The 27,217-nt window shown below is 42.5% G+C and overlaps 1 protein-coding gene across 5 annotated transcripts in view; it reads right to left on the minus strand.

The window, feature by feature from the left end:
• NCOA1 (nuclear receptor coactivator 1) overlaps positions 1-27,217 on the minus strand; it is a 660,387-nt gene that overhangs the window by 122,774 nt on the left and 510,396 nt on the right. For all 5 annotated transcript variants that reach the window (XM_030198687.1, XM_030198689.1, XM_030198688.1 and 2 more), the window contains 2 exons: positions 23,594-23,914; positions 179-280 (listed from right to left, as the gene is read on the minus strand). In XM_030198687.1, coding sequence (XP_030054547.1) covers positions 179-280; positions 23,594-23,914 — 423 coding nt within the window. The remainder of the gene's footprint in view (positions 1-178; positions 281-23,593; positions 23,915-27,217) is intronic.

Below are 27,217 nucleotides of genomic sequence, written 5' to 3' on the forward strand. Positions count from 1 at the left end.
TAAAACCAAGAAAAGAACTCCATCAAGTTAAATATACCCTCAACCACACAAAAACTACAATTGCAATTTTACATCAGAAGACATGCAATAACATTCTCTAATAACTAACATTTCAGATCACAGCAGGGCTAAGATCTGTAAGGACTGATAAGAATTAACATGTTGTTCTGGTCATTACCTGAGGTGAAATTGGCTGTTGCATGCCAGGTCTCATAGTGAGGCCACCAGGACCACTTCCACTAAACTGGTTGAGAACAGCCTGTCGATTCTGGTTCAGCAGCTGGAGAATGGCGGACAGGAAAAAAAAAAAGATACCTTACTGCTACAAAATTACACTAGTTGGCAATTGATAATCTCCATCTAACAGTAATGCAACATATATCTTTTATATTTGGTTTATAGATGAAAAAGTATTCAGTTGAAAATTATTCTATGATTACATATGCAGCAGATATTGCTAGGTAATGCTGCTCAAGAAATAAACAAGATGATGCCTAGCGAGTTAACCTGAAATAAATTTGCACATGAGCTTCTCTCCACTGTCCTAACACTGTTATATACAGAGAAAGACAAAGACACACAACCCTCTTGTTGGTTACATCTTTTTAGATATACATTATAAACTTGTGTCAGTACTAAACAACCATTTCCTTGATCCAGTGTGAACATTACATAAGATGATGCTCTCGGCCTTGGAGAGCTTGCACTAATCTTGAAAACATACATGGGTGGCCTCAGAAAGAAGACAGCCTTGTAAGAGACTTTGACCCTAGCAGCCACTAGAAAGCATGTATACGTTGAACTGCAGTAAGATGAAGGGAAAACCAGAGCTATAAATAGCAACTTCTCAAGTATGGACCTTGTTCATTGCCATCACATACTTACTTTCTGTCCCTTGGAAGATCCATTTGAGGTATCATATGTGGCAAGGTAATAGATGATGCTGGGAAAACAGACTCAAATGTGTGGAAGCTAAAGTGGTGGAGGCTCTCCATTAATTTTTTAATTTTATTTTTTCCAGTATGAATGCACACGAGTGGGTCAGTTTAAAAAAAGAAACAAAAAAAGCCAAACCTTGACCCTCTGAATGTACTGAAAATTTGCTATGAATCAAACATTAAACATAAAGGGGTTGATATTCAGACCACAGGAGGCAGCCCAGCTAACTCCCGCGGTCGACAGTGAGCCCAGATATTAAATATTCAGCACCGGTCAGCTAAGTTCATAACGGCCAAAAAAAGGCTTGCTATTTATGTGGCTTGATTTGGCCACAAAACATAGCTGGCCAGCGTTTGAATATTTGCGGCTAGCTGGCTATATCGTGCGATATAGCTGGTTAGCTGTATGCGCTGACCACAAATATACAGAAGGAGATAGCGGGCTATTCCCAGCTGAATATGTGTACACAGACGGTTAAGTGCTATTTAACCAGCCAGGAGCCATTCCTAGCTGTTTAAATAGTGTTGACTATCGAGCAGAAAGAGCCTGACATTCCAAAAAAGCTAAGAAGTCAATATTCAAAGCAATTTAAATGGCTAGGAGAGGTTCCTGGCCATTTAAATCGCTCGTGTGAGGCTATCCGGGGATATTCAGTGGTACTTAATTGAACAGTGTCACTGAATATCCGTTCTAACCTCCTATGTTAAAACCGGCTAGTTTGTGGGTGGTCTGGGGCACAGTTAGGGCAAAGCAGAATCTTAGCCGGTTAGTAGTGATTTTCAGTCTGCTAACTAAGTAACTGCATAAAGTTAGGACAGCATAAACTTAGAAAAGCTGTCTTAATTTTATGCGGTGAGTTAATAGGGCACCAGTCTGAATATTGGTCGATGCCTGGGAAACTTCTGGGTCAACGGTCATACTTGGATGTTCAGTGCCAGGAGCCTTGCATGCCCTGGACATTGAATATTTGAGATTGGTTAGTTCAGCCCGCAGGCAAAGGTGGCCTGCTAACTGGTTACCACTGTAGGCTGAATATCGATCCCTAAGTTCCTAAGTTAGGCTCCCAAATTTGTGCCCTACTTGTTTGCAGCTGAAAATGCCTCTTAATTTAGGAGAATAAAATTATGCTTATTAATTTAGGCCTACCATTCATTTGTGTAGATCTATGAGCTTAACTTATGAACCTAGTGCTGTAAATCTATTAGTATCCCGCTGTATCAACAATTCTACATGGCTTACAAAAAAATAAAAATATACACAAGTTAAAAAAAAACAACTAAAAATTATAAACACAAATTATAAACATTGTTTCTAAGAACTTATCTGGACACTCCTCTAGGCAGTGGGATGATCATTCTTTGTCCTCCCTCTTTTGGCAAAATACATTTTTTGAGAATAATAGATATCATCTTTTCTATTATTGCTATTCCTGAATGGAATTCTCTCCCATCAGCTATTCAAGTACAGCAGAACTATGTGAACTTCCGCAAGATGCTAAAATGCTATCTTTTTGAATGGGGACTAATTACCCCTTGACTGGCCATGTTAAATGTGTGAAATTCTTACTGCTATTTATGTATGCTTTGCAATATTACTTCTTAATTGTACACCGCGTTGAACCCTAGTTTTGGGGAAACAGCAGTGTAGAAGTATAACATTGATATTCTAGGGAAAGATTTTCCATTGAAGGTGCATGCAGTTGAGCAGTACTCTAAGGGACAGATTTTGTTGCACAAAGGAGAGCTTGGGGAGGAGAAATGATCAATCGTAAACATTTAAGCTGCTTGTGACCAGTCATCCAGATTTTGGACAGATCTGAGTACATTTCTGGAGAGTAAAGTTGAGGGTCACTTGATCATGGGAGGAGGATTTCAATTTAATGCTTGACTCGAGTTGGGACAGATATCCAAAAGGAGCTGATAGTGCAAAGTACTCACTTAAACATTCAATACCTGTAATGGAGTATCTGCTGGCAGATTTACGGAAGAGCAAACAGTACTTGTTCCCATTCCAAGAACAAAGATATCACAATTTAACACTTGTCAAAGAGAAGATGAAATTATTAGATGTGCTCATATGTGTACAAAGGACAATCAGACTCAAAAGGTCTTTTACTATGTCCGGGGTTTATCATCACAGCACAATTTCTTCAATCAATAGCCGACAGGTGCCAAATATTTATTGTGTAAAGAAAATTATGTACTTAACTTGCTATAGTGAAAAATGTATATAGGGCCCCGACATAGGGTTTATTTTCCCATCCATTGTGAGAATTCAGCCCCAGTTTTGTTTATGGGAGACTTATGGAAGAGACATTTCCCCTCTACTAAGGATTGCTCCTACAACTCCACAACGTAATAGCTATTCTCGCATTGATCTTTTCCTGGGAGATCTATATTGGAGCCAGAGAATCATAAATGCAGATATTTACAACCAGACATGGACTAACCATGCTCCTATAAGGGTCACTTTTTAATTAGGTCCGTCAAAGAGCGGGAGCGGTGTGTGGCATTTAAATGAGTGTCTATTGAGGGACAATCAGGTGGTTAGTGCCATAAGAGGTGAGCTTATCAATTATTTGGAACTAAATGATATCGGGGAGGTACTGGATAGTATAGTAACATAATACATGAAGGCAGATAAAGACCTGAACTGCCCACTCATCATGAATTCATGATTAAATCAACAATGAATGTTATATTGTATACTTGCAGAAAGTACTAGATCCAATTTTCAGCAATTTGGTAAGTAAAATACTAGTAATGAGCTGAAAAAATGCTTAGTTAAGCATTTTTTCAGCTCATTACTAATATTGTATACTTGAACATTGTCTTTCTTTGGTGTTTCTGGGACATAAACTATAGAAGTCTACCCGGCTCTGTTCTTACGTTCCAACTACTGCAGTTGCCGTCAAAGCCCATTCCAGTCTGTCTTATCATTTCAGGGACCCAAACTGTAAAGGTCTGCCCAGCACTCTCCTCGGTTCCAGCTACTGAAGTTGCCATTGAAGCCCTTTCCAGCCCATCCTAAAGTGAATTGCCATATACAGAACACAGACCTATAACGTCTGCCCGGCACCAACCTTAGTTCTTCATGGCCAGAGTCGCCGTCCAAGCATCACTCACACATCCACACACCTGCAGCCATTTAAGGTTTTATTTTTTATTCATATTATCCATTTTCTAAATAGAGATCCTCTGTGTTCATCCCACGTGTTTTAAATTCTGTCACCATTTTTGTCTCTACCACCTCCCCTCGGGAGGGCACTCCAGGCATCGACCACCCTCACCTCAATTCCTCTAGTTTTACCATTTCCCTTTCTCTGGAAAAGATTTGTTTCTCTATTAATACCTTTCAAGTATTTAAATGTCTGTATTATATCTCCCCTATCCCTTCTTTCCTCTAGGCTATACTTGTGTCTTCCACTCCCTTCTCATACGTCTTTTGGCGCAAGCTCCATATCTTTTTTGTCGCCTTCCTCTGGACAGTTTCTAGTCTTTTTACATTCTTAGCAAGATATGGCCTCCAAAACTGAACACAATATTCCATGGGGCTTCTTCACCAGTGACTCGTATAGGCGCATCAAAACACTTCCTTTCTTCTGCTGGTTACTCCTCTCTCTATACAGCCTAGCATCCTTCTGGCTACAGCCACCGCCTAGTCACACTGTTTTGTCGCTTTAAGATCCTCAGACACCATCACCCCATGGTCCCTCTGTCTGTGCATATCAGCCTCTCATCTCCTAGGACATATGGCTCCCTTGGATTTCTACTCCCCAAAAGTATCACTTAGCAGTTCTTTCCATTCAATTTTAATTGTCAAACATTAGACCATTCTTCTAAATTTTGTAGATCCCTTTTTGTGTTTTCCACTCTCTCTGGGGTGTTCACTCTGTTACAAATCTTGGTATCATCCGCAAATAGGCAAACCTTACCTTTTAAACCCGTTGGCAATTGAACTCACAAATATCTTGAACAAAATCGGCTCCAGTACCGATCCCTGAGGCACTCTGCTACTCACCTTTCCTTCCTCTGAGTGAATCCCATTGACCACCACCCTCTGGCATCTGTCTGTCAACCAGTTTCTAGTCCGTGTGTCGGGGGGGGGGGGAGGGGGATAATAAAAAAAGAAGGAAAGACTAGCTAAGCAACAGGAGCTTTATAAGTAAATTTCTATCAATGAGGCTCAATATAAAGTGGAACTAAGAAGATTTACTTTGTCACACACCTGGATTGTAACACGCAGAGCCAGATGTATGTGCCCACGATGTTCCTGACCCAGACGCTACATACGTAGATTCCTTCCCTCCTGAGCGCTGTAATAACTGTAATCCCGGTAGCAAACCTTCAGGAGTGGTAGTCTCCCTTTAGCAGTCCACAAACAAAGTCCTTCCAGACAACACAGCTTTTAGTTCCAAACAGTTTATTCCCCCTCCTCCACAAAATCTCAGTTCAAGGGGTTAAAGTCCCATTCCGTTTCCAAAATAAAGCAACAAGAAAAAAACTTCCCTTTAAATCCAAGTTCTCCCCCAGTTCAACAGCCTGGGTTTCAGTTTTAAAAGTCTTTCCGCTTGGGTGGTTGCAGAATGGCAGTACACCGCCCACAACACAGCTAATTGACTCCTGTGACCACCCACTGCCTTCAGTCCCTGCAACTCTGCCCCAAAGTACAATTACAGTCCATGTCAACTGGCTCCTCCAAACCTGGTGTGTTGGTCTCTCCCTCTCCTTCCTCCAAACACTCCATTAACTCTGCCTCTCTGCTAGGCTGTTGGTTGGGGACCTCCTCCCCCTCCCAGGTGGAAGGAATCTTGTACTGATTTCTAACCCGGGTATTGAGCTTTGTCATCCCTGCTCCCCCTTCTGGCCCTCGCTTGCCATAGCAGCTGCTCTCTCCAGTCCTTTTCCCCCTCCCTTCCACGTGGGGACCATACCGGGTTTTGGGACCTACCACCCCGATCCCTTCTCTCAGGGCCTTGTAGGGAATGTAGTCTGGCCCCATACCTCCTCCTGAGCTGCTTAGACCCTCCAACCTCCTTACAGCGCCTACATTCCAGTGCGTCTACAGTCTGGTCACCTACATTTCAGTGCATCTACAGACTGTGTGCCTACATTCCAGCGTGTCTACAATCTGGGTGCGTCTATCCGGCGTGCCTACAGTCTGGGTGCGTACCTGTGGGCACGTGCTCCTCTGACGTCAGACGCCTTCACCTTTAAAACCAGGAATCTTTCACTGCTTCTTTGCCTCAGCTACAACCTTGTTGGGTTGTGCTGGTGCGTTTCTTCTTGTTGACTTATCCTGACTTGACCTCTGCATGAACCTGACTTTGCCTCCTGGATTGCTGCCTGTCCTCTGCCTGAACTTGACTTTTCTCTTGGATTGTTGCCTGCCTTGACCTCTGCCTGAATCGAACCCTGCCTGGACTGTGGCCTACCATCTACTGGTTGACCAGGATCTCCATTGTTTCCTCAATGACAAGACAGGTACTTCCTGGGTAGTCTCTTCCAGTCCAATTTCCATTGAAGTTCTGCCAGCCACCTGAACCTAGGGGCTCAACCTCTGGGGAACGGCAGTAACCAGAGGTGAAGCCTTGGACCTATCCGACTGCCTGTTCAAGGACTGACTCCTCGCCTCCAGGCCTGGTTCTCTGCCCTGGGATCGGCATAAGGGCTCACTTCTTGGGTCTGTGTCCGATATTCAAGTGACCAACCGAGACAGACCGTGACATACTTCAGGCTGCAACAGCTGAGATTAGACCTTAATTGTCTTCAGGTAGATGAAATAGCACACAAACTTCAGATGGCTCAACAAATGTATTATGAATTTGGAAATAAGCCAGATAGATGACTAGGTGACAAGTAACAACAGACTGAGGGCCTGATGCACAAAACTCCAGTGCTGTACACTAACAGAATGCAAATTATACGCACACTGTTAGTTTTGAGAATTGGTCGTCAAAGGGGTCCGAGCATTCCTGGTGAATGCCCACAAGAGCTGTGTGGTAGGCACAGTTCTTGTATGTATGTCCAGAGATAATTGGAGCCCTCTCCCGCAACTAAAAAATATCCATGGTGGTCCAACGGACCACCTCCTCAAGATTCCCCCTGCAGCCAAAAAAGCAGTGTTGGAGCAGCAGCAACGCCTACTCCATCATGTCCCTGGGCCTGTCCTTGCCAAAATGCCCCAGGCAGGGGCTGAGCACTGCTATTTTGACAAGGGTGGGCAAAAAGACAGAGGGAGTTGCTCCTGCCCTCCAACTTACAAAGGTATGTGGAGGGGTTGGGGTCCTGTGACACGTGACCGACTGGCTACATGGAGAGACAATGACTGAGGTGGACCTGTGTGACAGCAGCAGGAAGGAAATGGCACACATGAACAGCTCAAAATTGTTTAGTAAAACTACGGAGGTTTGACTGAGAACAGATGGCAAGACGTCAAAAAAGTTGAAGCCACTCTATGTTTCCCCTTCCCCGCGCAGCCGCCATCGCTCTGCGAACACTCAAAACAGAGCAAACGAATCTATCAGTTGCTGCATCCACGTTGTCATTCTTTATTGTTGGTAGAATTTTTATTTAATCTTACCTATATTTTCAAACATTCCAGCCTGTGAAGCATACGGATGTACACAAAGTATAACGGAATAACTTTCATAGGTAGAGTAGTAATTTGTTATAAATCGTAATAAGTGTGTCACTTGGAGGGGCTGGTTATAGGGACACCCTAGTATTTTACTTATTTTATTTTAGTTACATTTGTACCCCGCACTTTCCCACTCATGGCAGGCTCAATGCGGCTTACATATACAGGTACTTATTTGTACCTGGGGCAATGGAGGGTTAAGTGACTTGCCCAGAGTCACAAGGAGCTGTGCCTGAAGTGGGAATCAAACTCAGTTCCTTCGTTCCCCAGGACCAGAGTCCACCACCCTAACCACTAGGCCACTCCTCCACACGAATGTGTTACATTCGTGCAGAGATTTATTTTCTCCTAGTAAAGGGCCACTAAAGCAGACATCATATTATGAGAATCAAGTGCTCAACATTCAGAGTTTCTATTTATTTATTTATTTACTTATGGCACTTATGTTTCACATTAAACAAGAATTGGGTTAAAACCTGGGAGCATTTAAAGTCCCCCCCCCCCCCCTCCCGTGCCTAGATCAAAAGAGAAAGATGGTTTGTAGGAACTTGTTCCTTTTGTTTTGTGTAAAGCAGTGGTACATTATAAAAATGCACTTAATATTGTTTATTACTACTGTTTAAAAGAAAGATATTAAATAATGAGGGCAGAGCTACCTTTACGCAGAAGTCCAGAATACTACTACTTAACATTTCTACAGTGCTACTAGGGTTACGCAGCGCTGCACAGTTTAACAAAAAAGAATCAGTCTAAATGTGCCAACATTTTCTAGTTCTGTGATATGTATTTCTTTCTTCATCAAGTCAGTTTCAACAGCATTTTCTCAGTTATTACCCAAATGCAAACAATTATAATGTTAATTAATAAGTTTTGGATGCTACGGGATTCTATCATTCTGTCTCACTGTATTTCCAGTTTGGCACAGAATAAGTCATCACAAGGACAAAATATAAGAAAACCAATGAACTGCATTAGGGACTAATAGCCCATTTAGTTACGTTTAAACAAATGAGAGATCTGCTGAAAGAACATATTTTTATTATTTTGACTTATGAAAACCACTTGTCCCTGAAACATTTGTACAAAAGAGATGAGGTGAAGATTTGATTCCATGTGCCCCAATGAAAGGAGAATTTAATTTTACTTCCAAAACACCAGGCTTCCCAAGACAGATTACACCACCAGTTAAGATGAACCCTTCAGTAAGCAGGATATCCTCACTGAAATGTGGCCATGTATTATTGCATTGTATAGAACAGGGTAGAAAAATGAGCAAAAATACAGCCTTTATTAGTGCTGTTTCCACCAGCTGCAATAATTTTTGAAGCTGTTGCTCCTGCCCTCCAACTTACAAAGGTATGTGGAGGGGTTGGGGTCAGTAGACCACCATGGTCACCGTTTTGTTTTTTTAATACGAGGGGATGCTCAAGAGAGGGGGGGGGGTCTACTGAACCTCAATGGATTTTTGCTGGGGGAAGTCCACTGGACCAACAGGGAGTTTTTAAAGGTTTGGAAGGGGGGTCAGGGAGGAAGCAAGGGTGGCTGTAAAAGTCACCCTGCCCTAACGACAGCTCCTGAACTACTTAGAAACTCCCTGCCCTAATGGCTAAAACCTAAGTGCCGTTGTTCTGCGCATAGCACGGAATTCCTAATGAGCTCATTTTAATACAAGCTCAATAGCATAAGACTTTTGGTTTCTGCTTCCATGCACAGTAAAGCAGTGGCCAACAGCCTCTGTGCATTACCCGCACAGCAATGTTTTAATTAAACTGGCTAAAACCAGTCTAAATGAAACACTGCAAGCCCGGTTTGCTTTTAGCATCGGGCCCTGAATAGGCTATTCTTCACATTAAAGGAGATAATGGGGTATACAGTGGTGGAAATAAGTATTTGATCCCTTGCTGATTTTGTAAGTTTGCCCACTGACAAAGACATGAGCAGCCCATAATTGAAGGGTAGGTTATTGGTAACAGTGAGAGATAGCACATCACAAATTAAATCCGGAAAATCACATTGTGGAAAGTATATGAATTTATTTGCATTCTGCAGAGGGAAATAAGTATTTGATCCCCCACCAACCAGTAAGAGATCTGGCCCCTACAGACCAGGTAGATGCTCCAAATCAACTCGTTACCTGCATGACAGACAGCTGTCGGCAATGGTCACCTGTATGAAAGACACCTGTCCACAGACTCAGTGAATCAGTCAGACTCTAACCTCTACAAAATGGCCAAGAGCAAGGAGCTGTCTAAGGATGTCAGGGACAAGATCATACACCTGCACAAGGCTGGAATGGGCTACAAAATCATCAGTAAGACGCTGGGCGAGAAGGAGACAACTGTTGGTGCCATAGTAAGAAAATGGAAGAAGTACAAAATGACTGTCAATCGACAAAGATCTGGGGCTCCACGCAAAATCTCACCTCGTGGGGTATCCTTGATCATGAGGAAGGTTAGAAATCAGCCTACAACTACAAGGGGGGAACTTGTCAATGATCTCAAGGCAGCTGGGACCACTGTCACCACGAAAACCATTGGTAACACATTACGACATAACGGATTGCAATCCTGCAGTGCCCGCAAGGTCCCCCTGCTCCGGAAGGCACATGTGACGGCCCGTCTGAAGTTTGCCAGTGAACACCTGGATGATGCCGAGAGTGATTGGGAGAAGGTGCTGTGGTCAGATGAGACAAAAATTGAGCTCTTTGGCATGAACTCAACTCGCCGTGTTTGGAGGAAGAGAAATGCTGCCTATGACCCAAAGAACACCGTCCCCACTGTCAAGCATGGAGGTGGAAATGTTATGTTTTGGGGGTGTTTCTCTGCTAAGGGCACAGGACTACTTCACCGCATCAATGGGAGAATGGATGGGGCCATGTACCGTACAATTCTGAGTGACAACCTCCTTCCCTCCGCCAGGGCCTTAAAAATGGGTCGTGGCTGGGTCTTCCAGCACGACAATGACCCAAAACATACAGCCAAGGCAACAAAGGAGTGGCTCAGGAAGAAGCACATTAGGGTCATGGAGTGGCCTAGCCAGTCACCAGACCTTAATCCCATTGAAAACTTATGGAGGGAGCTGAAGCTGCGAGTTGCCAAGCGACAGCCTAGAACTCTTAATGATTTAGAGATGATCTGCAAAGAGGAGTGGACCAAAATTCCTCCTGACATGTGTGCAAACCTCATCATCAACTACAGAAGACGTCTGACCGCTGTGCTTGCCAACAAGGGTTTTGCCACCAAGTATTAGGTCTTGTTTGCCAGAGGGATTAAATACTTATTTCCCTCTGCAGAATGCAAATAAATTCATATACTTTCCACAATGTGATTTTCCGGATTTAATTTGTGATGTGCTATCTCTCACTGTTACCAATAACCTACCCTTCAATTATGGGCTGCTCATGTCTTTGTCAGTGGGCAAACTTACAAAATCAGCAAGGGATCAAATACTTATTTCCACCACTGTATCTCTATAAAAAAGGGGGTGTATAGCAGAGATTTATGCAGTTTTATAGAGAATTATACAGTCAAGAAGCAGGGGTAACGTCAGAGGCTATAGAAAGATTTTTGAGAAAAATAAATTTAAACTCTGTGGAGAATAGGAAGCAATTGGAGGCAGATATCTCTACCCAAGAGGTTTGCGATACTATTAAATCCTTGCTGATGGGTAACGCTCCGGGCTTGAATGGCTTCTATAAAATCTTTATGTCTCAGCTGGTTCCTTTGCTTACTAGGGTGTTCAATGGGTGAAAAGAAAACAAAAAAACTAGATGATGTCCAAATTGAAAAAAAGTTACTCATTTGGTTTATTCATTTGTATTAAGAATGTGATTGTCCTAAGCTAGAGATTTAACATTGCATGAGGTACAATATTATTTATGTACATTTACAAAGTTATATTTTGGCCACAGGGGCTGACTCGTGTCGAGTCTTTTGGATGCTTTAATAAACTTTTGACATTTTGGACATCATTAAGTTTTTTGTTTTCTTGTCACCTTCGCTGTGTTGGACATATTTGTGCTCACTTCTGTTTGCTTTGTCGTGTTTAATGGGGTCCACAAGAATGAAGACCTCCCTGACTCGAAGTTGGCTGGGTTTACTATTTTATGTGAACCCGGTAGAGACTGTGCTCTCTATAACTGCTATCACCCTAGATTCCTTCTTAATTTGGATATAAAGCTCTTACCTTAATTGCTCGTGTGCAGACTAGCTCCCTTGTTGCCTATGGTTATCCACCATGACCAGACTGGTTTTGTTACTGGGAAGACAGGGGGCGGACACTGCCAAAAGAGCTTTTCTTAGCGTCAGCTCAACCATTCTGCACAAATGGGTTGTTATCCCTTCCTACCAACAGGAGGAGGTAGAAAAAAGACTGAATTCTACCAGTGACATCACTGGTAATAAGCTGTGGTGCCCAACTGGAAGATATCAGTTTTTTCCTATCTTCAGTTGGCAGTGGGTTGCTACTTGAGGCAATGAAGGTTTTAAGTAGCATCAGTAGTATTTGAACTCTGGCTTCCCTGGCTCTTAGCCTGCTGCACTAACAATCTGGTTACTCCTCCACTACAAAAAAAAAAGAAGAAGAAGATGTGATGTTGTTTACAGAAAACTCTCCCAGACTCCACTCCAGGGGGACTCAAACTCACAATTCGAGGCTTGCTCATCAGGCTCCCCGAATTTGGAAAGAATTGCAGCCATGTTTTAATATTTTGTTTAATTTCTCTTTATTTAACAGAAATTTGAAGACAATCATTTTCAAGAAGTTTGTTTTGATGTGATTCCAAAGTGTATGACTTGGTTACTCTTTAGTTTTGTAACCGCTTTGAACTTTACAGTATTAGTGGTACAGAAATGCAATATAAAGTAATGTCAGTACCTTAGCCATTAGGCCACTGGAGTCAGATACCCAGTTATAAATAATACATATTTTTAGAGTGCTACTGGATGTACAATATATAACTACCCTAAGAAGCATACAACTTAAGTAGGTACTTGAGGGAATGGGAGGTAAAGTGACTTGCCCAGGATCACAAGGTGAGTCAGAAGCAGTATTTGAAGCCTAGCTTCCCTGGTTCTCATGCCAGTGTGATAACTACTATGCCACTTCCCCTCCCCTGGCTTGTTTGATATTCTCGTTCAGTTTTTGCGCTTTTCCTGGGCTAATGACTCCTGAGTGACACACATATATGATTCTTTTGGAAACTGTATTCAGCAATAGTACCTGTGTTGCCAAAACACAGATAAACACTGATTTGTTTTCTTTATGAAACCTCTAATTAACTGGAAAATAAAACACCTAAATGTACAATTTATAAACACTTATCAATCAACTAAATACACTACATTTATGTAGCTGTACCAATCAGCTGGAATATCAGCCTTACTTCCCAATTACTGGAGTTCTTGTCGAGGGTATACATATTCTGGTCTTCTCTTTTCTTCTCGTATGTCTTTTGGGTCAAATGCCATACCATATTTGTTGCTTTTCTTTGGACCGTTTCAAGTCTATGTCCTTAGCAAGATACAGCCTCCAAAAACTTAAATACTCCAAGTGGGCTATGTACAGGGGCATTAGTATCTTTTTTTTCTTCTGCTGGTTATACCACTCTCTGCTGTTCAGCATCCTTCTGGCTAGTGAGTGTACTGTTGCGCTGCCTCATAGCCTTTCTCTGGGGGTCTTGCCCATCTGCTATTTGTGTCTGTGGACACCCAGTCCTTCCGTGTGGGCGCTGCCCTTCCGCTTTGTGTCTGTGGACTGCTAGTTTTTCCGTGTGGGCTTTTGCCCTTCTGTTTTGTGTCTGTGGAATGCTAGTCCTTCCTTTGCCTTGCTCTGCGTTTGGAGTCTGAAGCTTCAGCCATTTTCTCTCTGTCTGTGTTTGGAGCTGCTGAAGCTTCAGCCCTGACTCTGTTATCCCTGGTTTATTCTATTGTCCGCTGCCTGCCCAAAGACTCTGCTAGTTTCTGGTTCTTCTTCTGTCTGCTCTGCCTAGCTTGCTTGTGTATCCTGAGTCCTGTTTCTGCTAAGCTTGCTTGTGTATCCTGAGTCCTGTTTCTGCCTAGCTAGTGTGTATATCCTGAATCCTGCTCTGCCTAGCTAGTGTGTATATCCTGAATCCTGCTTCTGCCTAGCTAGTGTGTATATCCTGAGTGTATATCCTGAATCCTGCTTCTGCCTAGCTAGTGTGTATATCCTGAGTGTATATCCTGAATCCTGTCTCTGCCTAGCCTTTGTGTACGTCTTGTCCCCTTGGTCTGTCTTGTGTTTCTGGCTTACTGGCTGCATGCAGCTTTCAGTCCGAGACTAGTATTTAGCCTAGTCTCCCTCGTGTACCCCGGACCCAGGGTGGGTCCTCTGGACCTTCAGTTCCTGCCGGCCACCCGCACTCCAGAGCTCAACTCCGAAGGAACGGTGGTCAAGCACAGGTGAAGTTGTTCCTGTTCTGCCTCAGTACTACTCCAGTCCAGAGTTCCAGTCTTGCTCTTCTGTGTATCCAGTTCCAGGGTGGTCTTACCTGCTGCTACCGCTCTTCAACACAACCTTATCTGAGCAAACTTCTTTCACCACAACCTTCTGTTATCTGTCAGTCAACCAGTTTATAATCCAGTTCACAACCTTGAATGACTTACTTTATTCAGGAGCCTCCCTGTGAGGAACAGGTATCAAGGTTATGCTGAAATCCAAGTAGATTACATCTAGTACATGTCCTTTAACCAGTTCTCTGGTCGCCCAGTCAAAGAAATCAATCATATTCATTAGGCATAAAACCATGTTGCCTTGGATCTTGCAACCATTTGGATTCTAGGAAGTTCACTTTCCTTCCATTCAGCAGCACCTCCATTAGTTTTCCAACCACCAAAGTGAGGCTTACCAGCCTATAGTTTCCCACTTCTTCCCTGTCCCCACTTTTAGGAAGAAGGACCACATCCACTCATCTCCAATCCTGCAGAACCTCTCCCATCTCCAAGGATCTATTACATAAATCCTTAAGGAATCCTGCCAGGATTTCTCAGAGTTCCCTCAATATTCTGGGATATATCTCATCCAGCCCCATTGCTTGGTCCACTTTCAGGTCCCAGGCACTGCATGTACCAGTTATGGATATCTGTATTGAATATGATCCTGTTGCACCAAGTGCAATACTTAATTCTAGGCCTTTTTCTGGGACATATCATCTGGAAAAAAATAGCTGATGTGAAATCAAGTGATTGTTTTGAACAAAATTCCTGACTGAGAGCCGAAGAGGGGCATAATCAAACGGGGACAACTATCTCTAAGGGCGCCCATCTGTAAGGACATCCCGGCGAAGGGGAGGGGAAACCCGTATTATCGAAACAAGATGGACGTCCATATGTCCATCTTTCGTTTTGATAATATGGTCGGGGATGCCTAAATTTAGGTCGACCTTAGAGATGGTCGTCCCCGGTTTTCAGCAATAATGGAAACCGAGGACGCCCATCTCAGAAATGACCAAATCCAAGCCATTTGGTGGTGGGAGGAGCCAGCATTCGTAGTGCACTGGTCCCCCCTGACATACCAGGACACCAACCGGGCACCCTAGGGGGCACTGCAGTGGACTTCACAAATTGCTCCAAGGTGCATAGCTCCCTTACCTTGGGTGCTGAGCCCCTCAACCCCTCCCCCCCAAAACCCACTCCCCACAACTGTACAACACTACCATAGCCCTCAGGGGTGAAGGGGGTACCTACATGTGGGTACAGTGGGGTTCCCCCCCCCCCGGGAACTTTGGTCGTCTCCGTGACGGAAAGCAGTTGAGGGCGCCCAAAATTGGCTTGAGTATGCCAATTTGGGCGACTCTGAAAGGACGCCCATCTCCCGATTTGTGTCGGAAGATGGGCGCCCTTCTCTTTCGAAAATAAGCCTGCAAGACTCTCAATCAAGGCTTACATCAGGCTGAGCACAAAAAAATAAAGGAAACTTAAAAACAGCCAAAAACCTAACTAAGGTGCTATTGGGGGAAAGTACTGTACTACAGTGACAGGGTCATGTTGGAAAACTTACAAAAATTGAAAATACATATCTTGATGTGAGCTCCTGTGACACGTGACCGACTGGCTACATGGAGAGACAATGACTGAGGTGGACCTGTGTGACAGCAGCAGGAAGGAAATGGCACACATGAACAGCTCAAAATTGTTTAGTAAAACTACGGAGGTTTGACTGAGAACAGATGGCAAGACGTCAAAAAAGTTGAAGCCACTCTATGTTTCCCCTTCCCCGCGCAGCCGCCATCGCTCTGCGAACACTCAAAACAGAGCAAACGAATCTATCAGTTGCTGCATCCACGTTGTCATTCTTTATTGTTGGTAGAATTTTTATTTAATCTTACCTATATTTTCAAACATTCCAGCCTGTGAAGCATACGGATGTACACAAAGTATAACGGAATAACTTTCATAGGTAGAGTAGTAATTTGTTATAAATCGTAATAAGTGTGTCACTTGGAGGGGCTGGTTATAGGGACACCCTAGTATTTTACTTATTTTATTTTAGTTACATTTGTACCCCGCACTTTCCCACTCATGGCAGGCTCAATGCGGCTTACATATACAGGTACTTATTTGTACCTGGGGCAATGGAGGGTTAAGTGACTTGCCCAGAGTCACAAGGAGCTGTGCCTGAAGTGGGAATCAAACTCAGTTCCTTCGTTCCCCAGGACCAGAGTCCACCACCCTAACCACTAGGCCACTCCTCCACACGAATGTGTTACATTCGTGCAGAGATTTATTTTCTCCTAGTAAAGGGCCACTAAAGCAGACATCATATTATGAGAATCAAGTGCACAACATTCAGAGTTTCTATTTATTTATTTATTTACTTATGGCACTTATGTTTCACATTAAACAAGAATTGGGTTAAAACCTGGGAGCATTTAAAGTCCCCCCCCCCCCCTCCCGTGCCTAGATCAAAAGAGAAAGATGGTTTGTAGGAACTTGTTCCTTTTGTTTTGTGTAAAGCAGTGGTACATTATAAAAATGCACTTAATATTGTTTATTACTACTGTTTAAAAGAAAGATATTAAATAATGAGGGCAGAGCTACCTTTACGCAGAAGTCCAGAATACTACTACTTAACATTTCTACAGTGCTACTAGGGTTACGCAGCGCTGCACAGTTTAACAAAAAAGAATCAGTCTAAATGTGCCAACATTTTCTAGTTCTGTGATATGTATTTCTTTCTTCATCAAGTCAGTTTCAACAGCATTTTCTCAGTTATTACCCAAATGCAAACAATTATAATGTTAATTAATAAGTTTTGGATGCTACGGGATTCTATCATTCTGTCTCACTGTATTTCCAGTTTGGCACAGAATAAGTCACCACAAGGACAAAATATAAGAAAACCAATGAACTGCATTAGGGACTAATAGCCCATTTAGTTACGTTTAAACAAATGAGAGATCTGCTGAAAGAACATATTTTTATTATTTTGACTTATGAAAACCACTTGTCCCTGAAACATTTGTACAAAAGAGATGAGGTGAAGATTTGATTCCATGTGCCCCAATGAAAGGAGAATTTAATTTTACTTCCAAAACACCAGGCTTCCCAAGACAGATTACACCACCAGTTAAGATGAACCCTTCAGTAAGCAGGATATCCTCACTGAAATGTGGCCATGTATTATTGCATTGTATAGAACAGGGTAGAAAAATGAGCAAAAATACAGCCTTTATTAGTGCTGTTTCCACCAGCTGCAATAATTTTTGAAGCTGTTTTAGCAAATTTCGGTTTTGATTTCGTGATATTTTTATCTACATATGGTACACTTTCAAATAAATTAAAAACAGCCAAATAAGTAAAAATAAAAAAAATCTTTCGTCCTCTACCTTTTAAGGAACTGTTTATCCAACTAGAACAGCATTTGACTTATTACAGATGGAATATTCCTTTCTTGATTATCGAGGTTTTAAGATTCCTATTTTCTACACTCTTCCAAAAATTCATAAGAACATGCAGAGACCCCCTGGACGTCCCATTGTAGCTGCCAGGGGCTCATTATTAGAACGGCCTGCTCAATATATAGATAGGATTTTGCAACCTTTTCTGTTTAAGATCGAATCTTTTATACAAGACAGTTCTCATTTCCTAGGTTTACTTGAAACAAAAAGAGCTGAGATACATAGTACTACTTTAATGGTGACTTTGGATGTTTGCTCGCTCGATACTTCTATCCCCCAGAATGAAGCCATCCTGATTTTGGAACATATTTTGGATAGCAGGGAACATCCTCACGTAGTACCAACTGATTTTTTACTGAAACTGATCAAGATCACGTTAGCAGAGAATTATTTCACTTTCAACAAAAAATATTATATGCAAAAAATGGGAGTTTCGATGGGGGCTGCCTATTCCCCTATGATTGCTAATTTATTTATGGAATCCTATGAATGTCAGTGGGTGTATAAATCAAGATGGAACCATTTTTTAAAATGTTGGTGGAGGTACATAGATGATATTTTTATTTTGTGGGATGGCACCCTTATTGAATTACAAGAATTTGTGACCTATTTGAATGGGTGCCATGATACCATTAGATCTGAATGTCATAGTAGTTATTCTGCCATTTCTTTTTTGGATGTGCAATTGACGATAATTCAAAATAAATTAGAGACATCTGTATTTGTGAAACCAACAGATTGTAACACGGCTTTACATTTTCAGAGTATGCATCCGAGTCATTGTAAAACTAACATTCCTTTTGCGCAATTTTTGCGTTATCGTAAAATTTGTTCTTCTAATGAACTATATTTGCATCAGACTTCTAATTTGCAACAGAAATTGGAAGAAAGAGGATATCCTAAGAGTTTAGTATCTAAGGCAAAAAGATCATAGAGAGTGGTTGTTAAACCCCAAAGAACATATCACAGAGCAAGATGATGTGGTAACATTTGTAACCAAATATAATATACATACGAACAAGATTGTTAAAATAATTAAGAAACATACTACAATGTTAAGGATTTATCCTTTCTTCCGTGATCTAAGGATCTTGTTTGCTTATCAAAGACAGAGAAATTTGAGTGACTTATTATGCGTTGCTGATACGTGGAATCGTCAAAAAAGTGGTGATAGGATGAAGGGACATCATAGTGCATGTGGTCATTGTACAGTTTGCCACAACATGCTAGATGCGGATGGATTTATGAATGTGCATATGGGGAAGATTTATGATTTAAAATCTTTAACAAATTGTCAATCTAGGAATGTGATTTATCTTTTGAAATGTCCCTGTAATTTATATTACGTGGGACAAACGTCGCGGATGTTGAAAACGAGGTTGATTGAGCATAGACATTGTGTACAGGCTAAAAAAAAACTTATGAACCTCTGGTGTCTCATTGCATTTTGAAATAGCATGATTTTGTGGACTTACAATGCATAGTTTTGGAACAAGTCCGTGTGACTGAGTGAAGAGGAGATGTGAGGAGAATATTAAGACAGAAAGATGGATATACTGTCTGCAAACCGTAATCCCTAAAGGGTTAAACATATCAATTGAGTGGAAAGCGTTTCTGTGAATGGATCATGGTAGATTGAGTCTGTGTATGTTGACGTCAGCAAGTAATGAGGAAGGAAATGACTTATATATAGTGAGGGGAAGCCGTCCTGGATTTAAAGACGCCATGAAGAGGCTCAGTGTGTGGTGAATGTGATAAGCTTGAAAATTTGGATGCAGTGTCTAGCCCTTGAAACAGCCCGATGGTGGCGAAACAGGGTCTCCTGTTGGGCTTTATGGACATTGAAGATTGTGAAAATTAATGTGGACCAGTGGCATCATTACCATTCAAGCTAAGTTACAAATGAATGTTTGTTCACCGGATATATGTGGTTGAAATAATGCCTCTACCCTAGTGTATTGTAAAAGGTGTTTGTACAAGTATTTCATGAATGAAGAGTGGAGTTTTTTTTGTGAAGACTAGTGATTGAAGAGGAGTTTCTCTGAATATTTGAAAAGGTTTTCCTTTAAGAGATTTCTCCATAGTTTCTGAAGTCTTTTTTTCTCCACATTTTCATGATTAAATGGATTAAAACACCTTCAATACACGGACATTTCTAGTAGAATTTGGTTGTGTCATTAGTTGATTTATATTCTACTAATTCCTTTATTATATATTAGTGATTTTAATTACCCCCATATAGACTGGGTTAATGTAACATCAGGGCACGCTAGGGAGGTAAACTTCCTCGATGATATAAAGGACAGCTTTATGGAACAGCAGGTACAGGAGCTGACGAGAGAAGGAAAAATTCTAGACTTAGTCATTTGTGGAGCGCATGATCTGGTACGGGAGGTAGCGGTCCAGGGGCCGATTGACAACAGTGATCATAACATGATCGCCTTTGAAATTTGCTTTCAAAAAGTTAAGCATAGGAAGTCAAATATGTTAGCGTTTAACTTTAAAAAAGGAAGCTATGATAAAATGAGAAGAACGGTAAAAAAAAAAAAACAACTTAGAGGAGCGACTGAAAGGGTAAGAAACCTACAACAGACGTGGATGCTGTTCAAAAACACCGTCCTGGAGGCCCAGGCTGAACATATTCCACGTATCAGAAAAGGAGGATGAAAAACCAACGACAGCCAGTGTGGTTAAAAAGTGAGGTAAAGGAGGCTATTGGAGCTAAAAAGGAATCCTTCAGAAAATGGAAGAAGGAACCGAATGAGGAAAATAAGAAGCGGCTTAAGGAATGTCAAGTCAGATGCAAAACGCTGATAAGAAAGGCAAAGAGGGATTTTGAAAGAAAGATAGCAATAGAGGCGAAAACTGATAGTAAAATTTAATTTATATACGTTAAAAGCAGGAAACCGGCAAAAGAATCGGTTGGCCCACTGGATGACTGGGGTGCAAAAGAGGCGATCAAGGAAGACAAAGAAATAGCAGAAAAACTAAATGAGTTCTTTGCTTCGGTGTTCACCGAGGAAGATTTGAGTGGGATACCAGTGCCGGACAGGGTATTCAAAGCTGAAGAGTCGGAAAAACTTATTGAAATATCTGTAAATCTGGAAGAAGTAATGGAGCAGTTCTGCAAACTGAAGAGTAGCAAATCTCCTGGACCAGATGGTATTCACCCTAGGGTACTGATAGAACTAAAAAATGAGCTGGCAGAGCTACTGTTAGTGATTTGTAATTTATCCTTAAAATCCAGCGTGGTACTGGAAGATTGGAGGGTGGCCAATGTAACGCCGATTTTTTAAAAAGGTTCCAGAGCAGACCAGGGAAATTATAGACCGGTGAGTCTGACGTCAGTGCCGGGCAAAATGGTAGAGACTATTAATCAAGAAGAAAATTACAGAGCACATTCAAAAGCATGGACTAATGGGACAAAGTCAACATGGATTTAGCGAAGGGAAGTCTTGCCTCACCAATCTGCTGCATTTCTTTGAAGGGTAAACAAACATGTGGACAAAGGTGAGCCGGTTGATATTGTGTATCTAGATTTTCAGAAGGCGTTTGATAAGGTCCCTCATGAAAGACTACAGAGGAAATTAGAGGGATATGGGATCGGAGGTAGTGTCTTACTGTGGATTAAAAACTGGCTTAAAGATAGGAAACAGAGTAGGATTAAAAGGTCAATATTCGCAATGGAGAAGAGTAGTTAGCAGGGTCCATCAGGGATCGGGGCTGAGACCTCTGCTTTTAACATTCGTAAATGACCTAGAAATGGGGGTAACTAGTGAAGTAATCAAATTTGCCGATGACAAAGTTATTCAAAGTAGTCAAATCACAGGAAGATTGTGAAAAAATACAAAAGGACCTTACGAGACTGGGATCTAAATGGCAGATGACGTTTAATGTGAACAAGTGCAAAGTGATGCATGTGGGAAAGAGGAACCCAACTATAACTACGTCATGTAAGGTTCAGCGCTGGAAGTCACGGACCGAGAAAGGGATCTAGGTGTCATCGTAGATGATACGTTAAAAACTTCTGCTCAATGTGCTGCTGTGGCTAGGAAAGCAAATAGAACGTTGGGTATCATTAGGAAAGGGATTGAAAACAAAAATAAGGATATTATTCTGCCATTGTATCGCTCCATGGTGCAACCGCACCTCGAATATTGTGTTCAATTCTGGTCGCCGCACCTCAAAAAAGACATAGTGGAATTGGAAAAGGTGCAGAGAAGTGCGACAAAGATGATACAGGGGATGGGACGACTTCCCTATCAGGATAGGCTGAAGAGACTGGGGCTCTTCAGCTTGGAGAAAAGGCGGCTGAGGGGAGATATGATAGAGGTCTATAAGACGAGTGGAATGGACCGGGTCGATGTGGAGCGTCTGTTTACGCTTTCCAAAAATACTAGGACAAGGGGGCATGCGATGAAGCTGCAGTGTGGTAAATTTAAAAAGAATCGGAGGAAATTTTTCTTCACTCAACAAGTAGTTAAACTCTGGAATTCGCTGCCGGAAAAGATGGTTAAGGCGGTTCACTTAGCGGACTTCAAAAAAGGGTTGGATGGCTTCCTGGAGAAAAAAGCCGTACAAAGTTATTGAATGGACGAGGGAATAATACAGTGTTTCTAGGATGGTCGGGACAAATTGCTTGTTCTTTTGGCCGCTGTCGGTGACAGGGTGCTGGGCTCGATGGACCCTTGTTCTGTAACAGCATGGTAATGCTTATGTACTTATGTAATTATAAAGTAATGTAGCCGAGCAGTAGCAGATGCACTTAAGCGCATCCTCTCTTTCTTGTTGCCATGTAACCAGGCCTCACTGTAGGAGTGGTGACATCTTGCAGATCTTATCACAACAGCTGGCTCTGCATGGCAGAGAGAGGGAGGAGACATTTAAGTTCTGCTGCCACTGCCTGTTTCCACTGGGGGGGGGGGGGGGGAAGGATTGGCAGTACACTTGTGGAATTAATTATGGTGCCTGTAACGCTGAAGTCCTAGCACTCAGCTCTTTGCTAATCTTGCACAATGGTGCTCCTGCCTATCCAAAATATACTACGAAATACTTTCTACTTTTATGCAATGTATGATAAGGAGAAAGGACAGGAAGACAACGGAAACAGAAGATGTATATGGTGGTGAAATGTCATGGTGAAGGTCACACAATAAGACTGTGGTTAATGTTCCTTTTAAGCTGTGCAGGAGTCCTCCAACTGCATTGCTGTCAGTGGGGGTGGTGCTTCAATATTGTATTTTCAATCACTGGGGACAAGCAGGTCCTCTGAAGTCCTGCAGAACTCTCCTATCCCTTGTCGCCTGTCCCTTGCTATTGAAAATGTGATACTGTAACAGCACCCCCACTGGCAGGAGTATAGAAGCAGTGGCGTAGTTAGTGGGGCGCCAGGGGAGCGGCCGCTCCTCCAAACAAACTTTAGATAGCACCGGCATCTATTTTTATGCAATCTGTCACATTTAAAGCACGTGCCAGCACCGTCGGCAGTCCGCTCTCCACGTGCCTTCAACTTGGCTACGCATCTGACAGGTAGAGGACTCCTGCACAATTTAGAGAGAACATGACTGTGACAATTATGGAATCAAAACCTAAGACTTTGGTGTCCTGCACTTCCCTCTATATCAGGGTTGTTCAACCTTGGTCCTCGAGGGCTGCAATCCAGTCGTGTTTTCACGATTTCCCCAATGAATATATATGAAATCTATTTGCATGCACTGCCTCCATTGTATGCAAACAGATCTCATGAATATTCAATGGAGAAATCCTAAAAACCCAAACTGGTGAGGACCGAGGTTGGACATCCCTGTTCTATAGGCTACTATATAGTCCTAATACTGAGGATAGCTTAATGAATAATATAGATGGGGTGCCAAAGAAATAATTTAGTTTGTCTATACAGTGTGAACTAAAGTGCCACAGTAGTATTTCACAATAAAACAGGATAATTTCTCCTACATAAACAAAAAGACTACCACCAAGTTAGCATCTTTTCTCACAAACCTCTAACTGCCAGATATACTGTACTACTTAAATTGAAACCAGATCCTATGTGGCAAACGACCTTCCATTAACAATGCATTAAATTCATGATCTCACCTGCTGTTGCCCCTGTAGCCGCTGCTGAAGCTGTAGTCGAAGCTGGTTCGGCACTGAAGGAGGCCTATTCAGCGTTTGACGTGGTTGCATACCAATACTGGTAGGATATGCCCCTCGAGGTGGTGGTGGTGGTACCTGTACTGGCATAGGTCCAAAAGCAGTCTTCTGCCTGAGCATCCCTACAAAAGGGCTGGGGAGATTAATGCTGGGAGAAGCAGAAGTATAAGACTGAGGATACATGCCAGGCTTTTGATCCATCATCACTGCAGGTGCTGACTGCTGTGGGGGAAATCTCTCACTAAATGCTTCCAGTCCACCTCCCTGTTAACAAGCAGAAAAAAAACAAACATTTATTCAGGCAGTGTTACATTACCACAAAGAAAGGATACTGAATCAGTAGCATTGTGGATCATGCAATCCTGTGTCTGTGATGTGCATTTATGGTGGAATTTGGTTTCACCTGATAATTTCCTTTCATTGATTCCTGCTAGACCAGTCCAGACCAATGGGTTATGTCCCCTGTAATATTCAGGGGGATGACTTCCAGAGTAGGGAGTGCCCTATCTTGCCACAGCCACAACTCACTAAGCAAGAAACATCAGAACCCTGCCTCGTCCCAAGGAAAAGATTCTGAGGCAGCAAGTCAGGTCTCCAAGAAAGCATAAACGTTAGTCTTCTGGTAAGGGGTGGAGCTCAGATGTATCCCAATTTGCCTGGGCTACCAAGCAAAATGTGTTAGAGCCAAAGCGAGGATGGAGGGGGGAGGAACATCCATATGCATCTTGGGAAAAAGCCTTCAGGCAGGAAGGAGGGCAGTCTTGAGCCATCTTCCCTAACAGTCTGAAGACCGTATGCAAATAGAAATGCTTGAAGAACCTGCTCATCATCCATTATCCGATTCTGAATATACAGACTGCACTTTTGGAGGAGAACTAGTGGATCCACAAGGTGTGGAACCCAGGAGAGAATAGACTGAATCCCAGTTGTGGATAAGGACTTACTTGCTCTTTATTGGTGACAGCTATAACAACAGGGGATACTGCCTAGTGGGTGAAGAAAACTATCCCAAGGGGAGGTGCTATCAGGGGTCTCAGGACTACCCAAAGTAAGTAAGACCTCAAACCTCAATAAGAGCTCAGGAGAGTATAAAGTTCTCCACTAGAGTAAAATACAGCAAGGTCTTTATTTCTTTATGTTGAAATGAGAATGGCAGAGCTCTGGACTGAGCTGGGAACCAGAGGATTGGATTGCATTTTTTTCTACTGCCTCGTTTGCATATACAGTGTGTACTACTCAAACCCTTAGTTTATAAGTATTTTAAAGAGTAATCCAGACCAAAGTGGACATTATAGACTAATGCAAACGTCCTTCATGAATCCATAGTGTGTCTGGTGCTCTACTTTATGTGCATATTTGTTCACCCTGAGTGTGAAAGATACCAAGAATCAAGACTTTGCAGGGACAAAAGTAGGTTATCATGATAGGCTCAAAAGGGCCCCCTGTGGTTGAGGATCCATCCAGTGAGCCGAGAGTGCTGACATCAGCCCAGGGTACTACTGCATGGACCCTCCACATTGGTGGATAAACAATATACTGTTGCATCCCCTACCAGATGGATTCAGAAAAATTAAAGGTTATAGTGACTGCCAGTATAAGCAGCGGTGCAGCCTTAACTTGCCAGTATGCTAATGCATGAACAGTAAACACCCAAGACAATTACTATAAAAAAAAAAAAATTCCCCATGGGAAACCTCTGCAGAATATGAATTCAATATTGAGTATTAGGCAAGCAAATTATGGAAACTCAAACCTTCTACTATTCCAGGGTGGACCTAGATTGGTCTATCAGGAATCGAGGAAAAGAAATGATCAAGCAAGATCAAATTTCACCTTCTTGATCTTCCTGCTAGACCAGTCTAGACCAATGGGATGCACCACAGGGTGGGAGGAAGACAAGACCCCCACCGACTACGGCACCATCACCATGGCCCAAATGTTAATCTTGTAATGATCGTCATAAGAATGCAAGGAGACAAATTTGGTGCCCTAAAAATATTTTATGGTGCTTCCACCCTAGCTTCTGCTCATGCTAGTACCTGAGACTTAGCTGAAAGAGCCTGGAACCCTTGCGGAATCATCTTCTGTTTAAGAACATATGTCACCTCTATAACTTTAATCCAACGCCACAGCGACAACTTCGAGGCCACCTGACCCTTACATGGATTTCTGTACCAAAGCAACACCTTCAAATGCTTTGCCTTGTGAGATGCTTGTATATAAAGAGCAACTCTAGAGGTAGTTTTATTTATTTATTTACTTTACTTGTTACATTTGTATCCCACATTTTCCCACCTTTTTGCAGGCTCAATGTGGCTTACATTGTGCCGTAATGATGATCGCCATTTCCGGCATGAGAAATACAAAAACAGTTTAACATTAAAGTTCTTAAATGTTGAAGTAGGTTGTAAAGAACATTGGATAGACAACTCAATTCAAGCATAAGAGGTAGGGGGTGATGAATTCTTGTGGGCAAGAATTCATACGAGACCCCTTCAGCAGGCCTTGCTGTATATAGGCCTTGCAGTCTGAGATTTGAGACCTGACTCTTCCTTATTGTCTCCTCTCAAGAAACAGCTAGCTTGATGGGCTCTTCAAAGCATCTGTTGAGGGGCATTTCCTTGGATCTGCTGGAATAGGTCTTGGTAATGACCAAAGTAATTTCTGAAGGTTGGGATGCTCATTGTCGGAATCTAATTGTGCAGGGCCACTGGTGAGCAGAAAGCCCTGTGGTTTATCAGCCACCTGAAGGGCCATTCAGTTAGCCTTTAGTGCAGCTCATCTCTGATACGAGAGAAAGCGATATGCATAATGTCCAACAACACTACTGCGGTGGCTTACATGAACAAGCAGGATGGAACAAGGAGTGTGGCAGTTTCCCTGGAAATAAGTGACTTTTGTGCATGGGCAGAGCTGCATTTTCTGGTGATTTCAGTGACATACACTGGCGAGCATGTAAAATGTCCAGGCGGACTACATAAGTAGGCATCAACTAGTCCCAGAGAAGTGGGAGCTGGGTGTGGCAACCTTCTGTTTAGTTGAGGAGCAGTAGGGGAGCTCTGGTTTTTGACTTGATAGTGACTCTGTGGAATTCAATGTGTCCTCTCTTCAGCCAAAGAACTAGGGTCTGGACACCCTAATGCAGCCTTGGCCCAGATGTCAGCCTCTGTATGTATTTCCAGTGCAGGAAATCCTGATTTTGTGCAGGATTTTGAGACACCCATTTCTGGTCATCTGAATTGCTTCAGATTGTCCTTGTTGCCCTTGGTACGTGGATCTGGTTCGCTTTCTGGTAGGCTCTCCACTCTTGTTACAGAGAGGGCCAGGACTATTTCAACAGAGTCCAGTACTCATGGAAGATATGGCTCTTTTCTGGCTTGCCCTTGAAAGGCATGACTTGAGGTGGAAAGGTTATTTAGCTTCAGTTATTGCTATGCTGTTGTCACGGAGTCAGAATTAGTGAGCCCTTGGGCCACTGCCAGCAACCGGCAGCAGCAGGCAAACCACCCAAACAAGGATCAAAGCTGGAAACAGACAAGCAAGACTGGAACTGAAGCTGAAGAGAGG

This window comes from Microcaecilia unicolor, chromosome 3 (assembly GCF_901765095.1).
Source record: "Microcaecilia unicolor chromosome 3, aMicUni1.1, whole genome shotgun sequence".
NCBI classification, from domain to species: domain Eukaryota; kingdom Metazoa; phylum Chordata; class Amphibia; order Gymnophiona; family Siphonopidae; genus Microcaecilia; species Microcaecilia unicolor.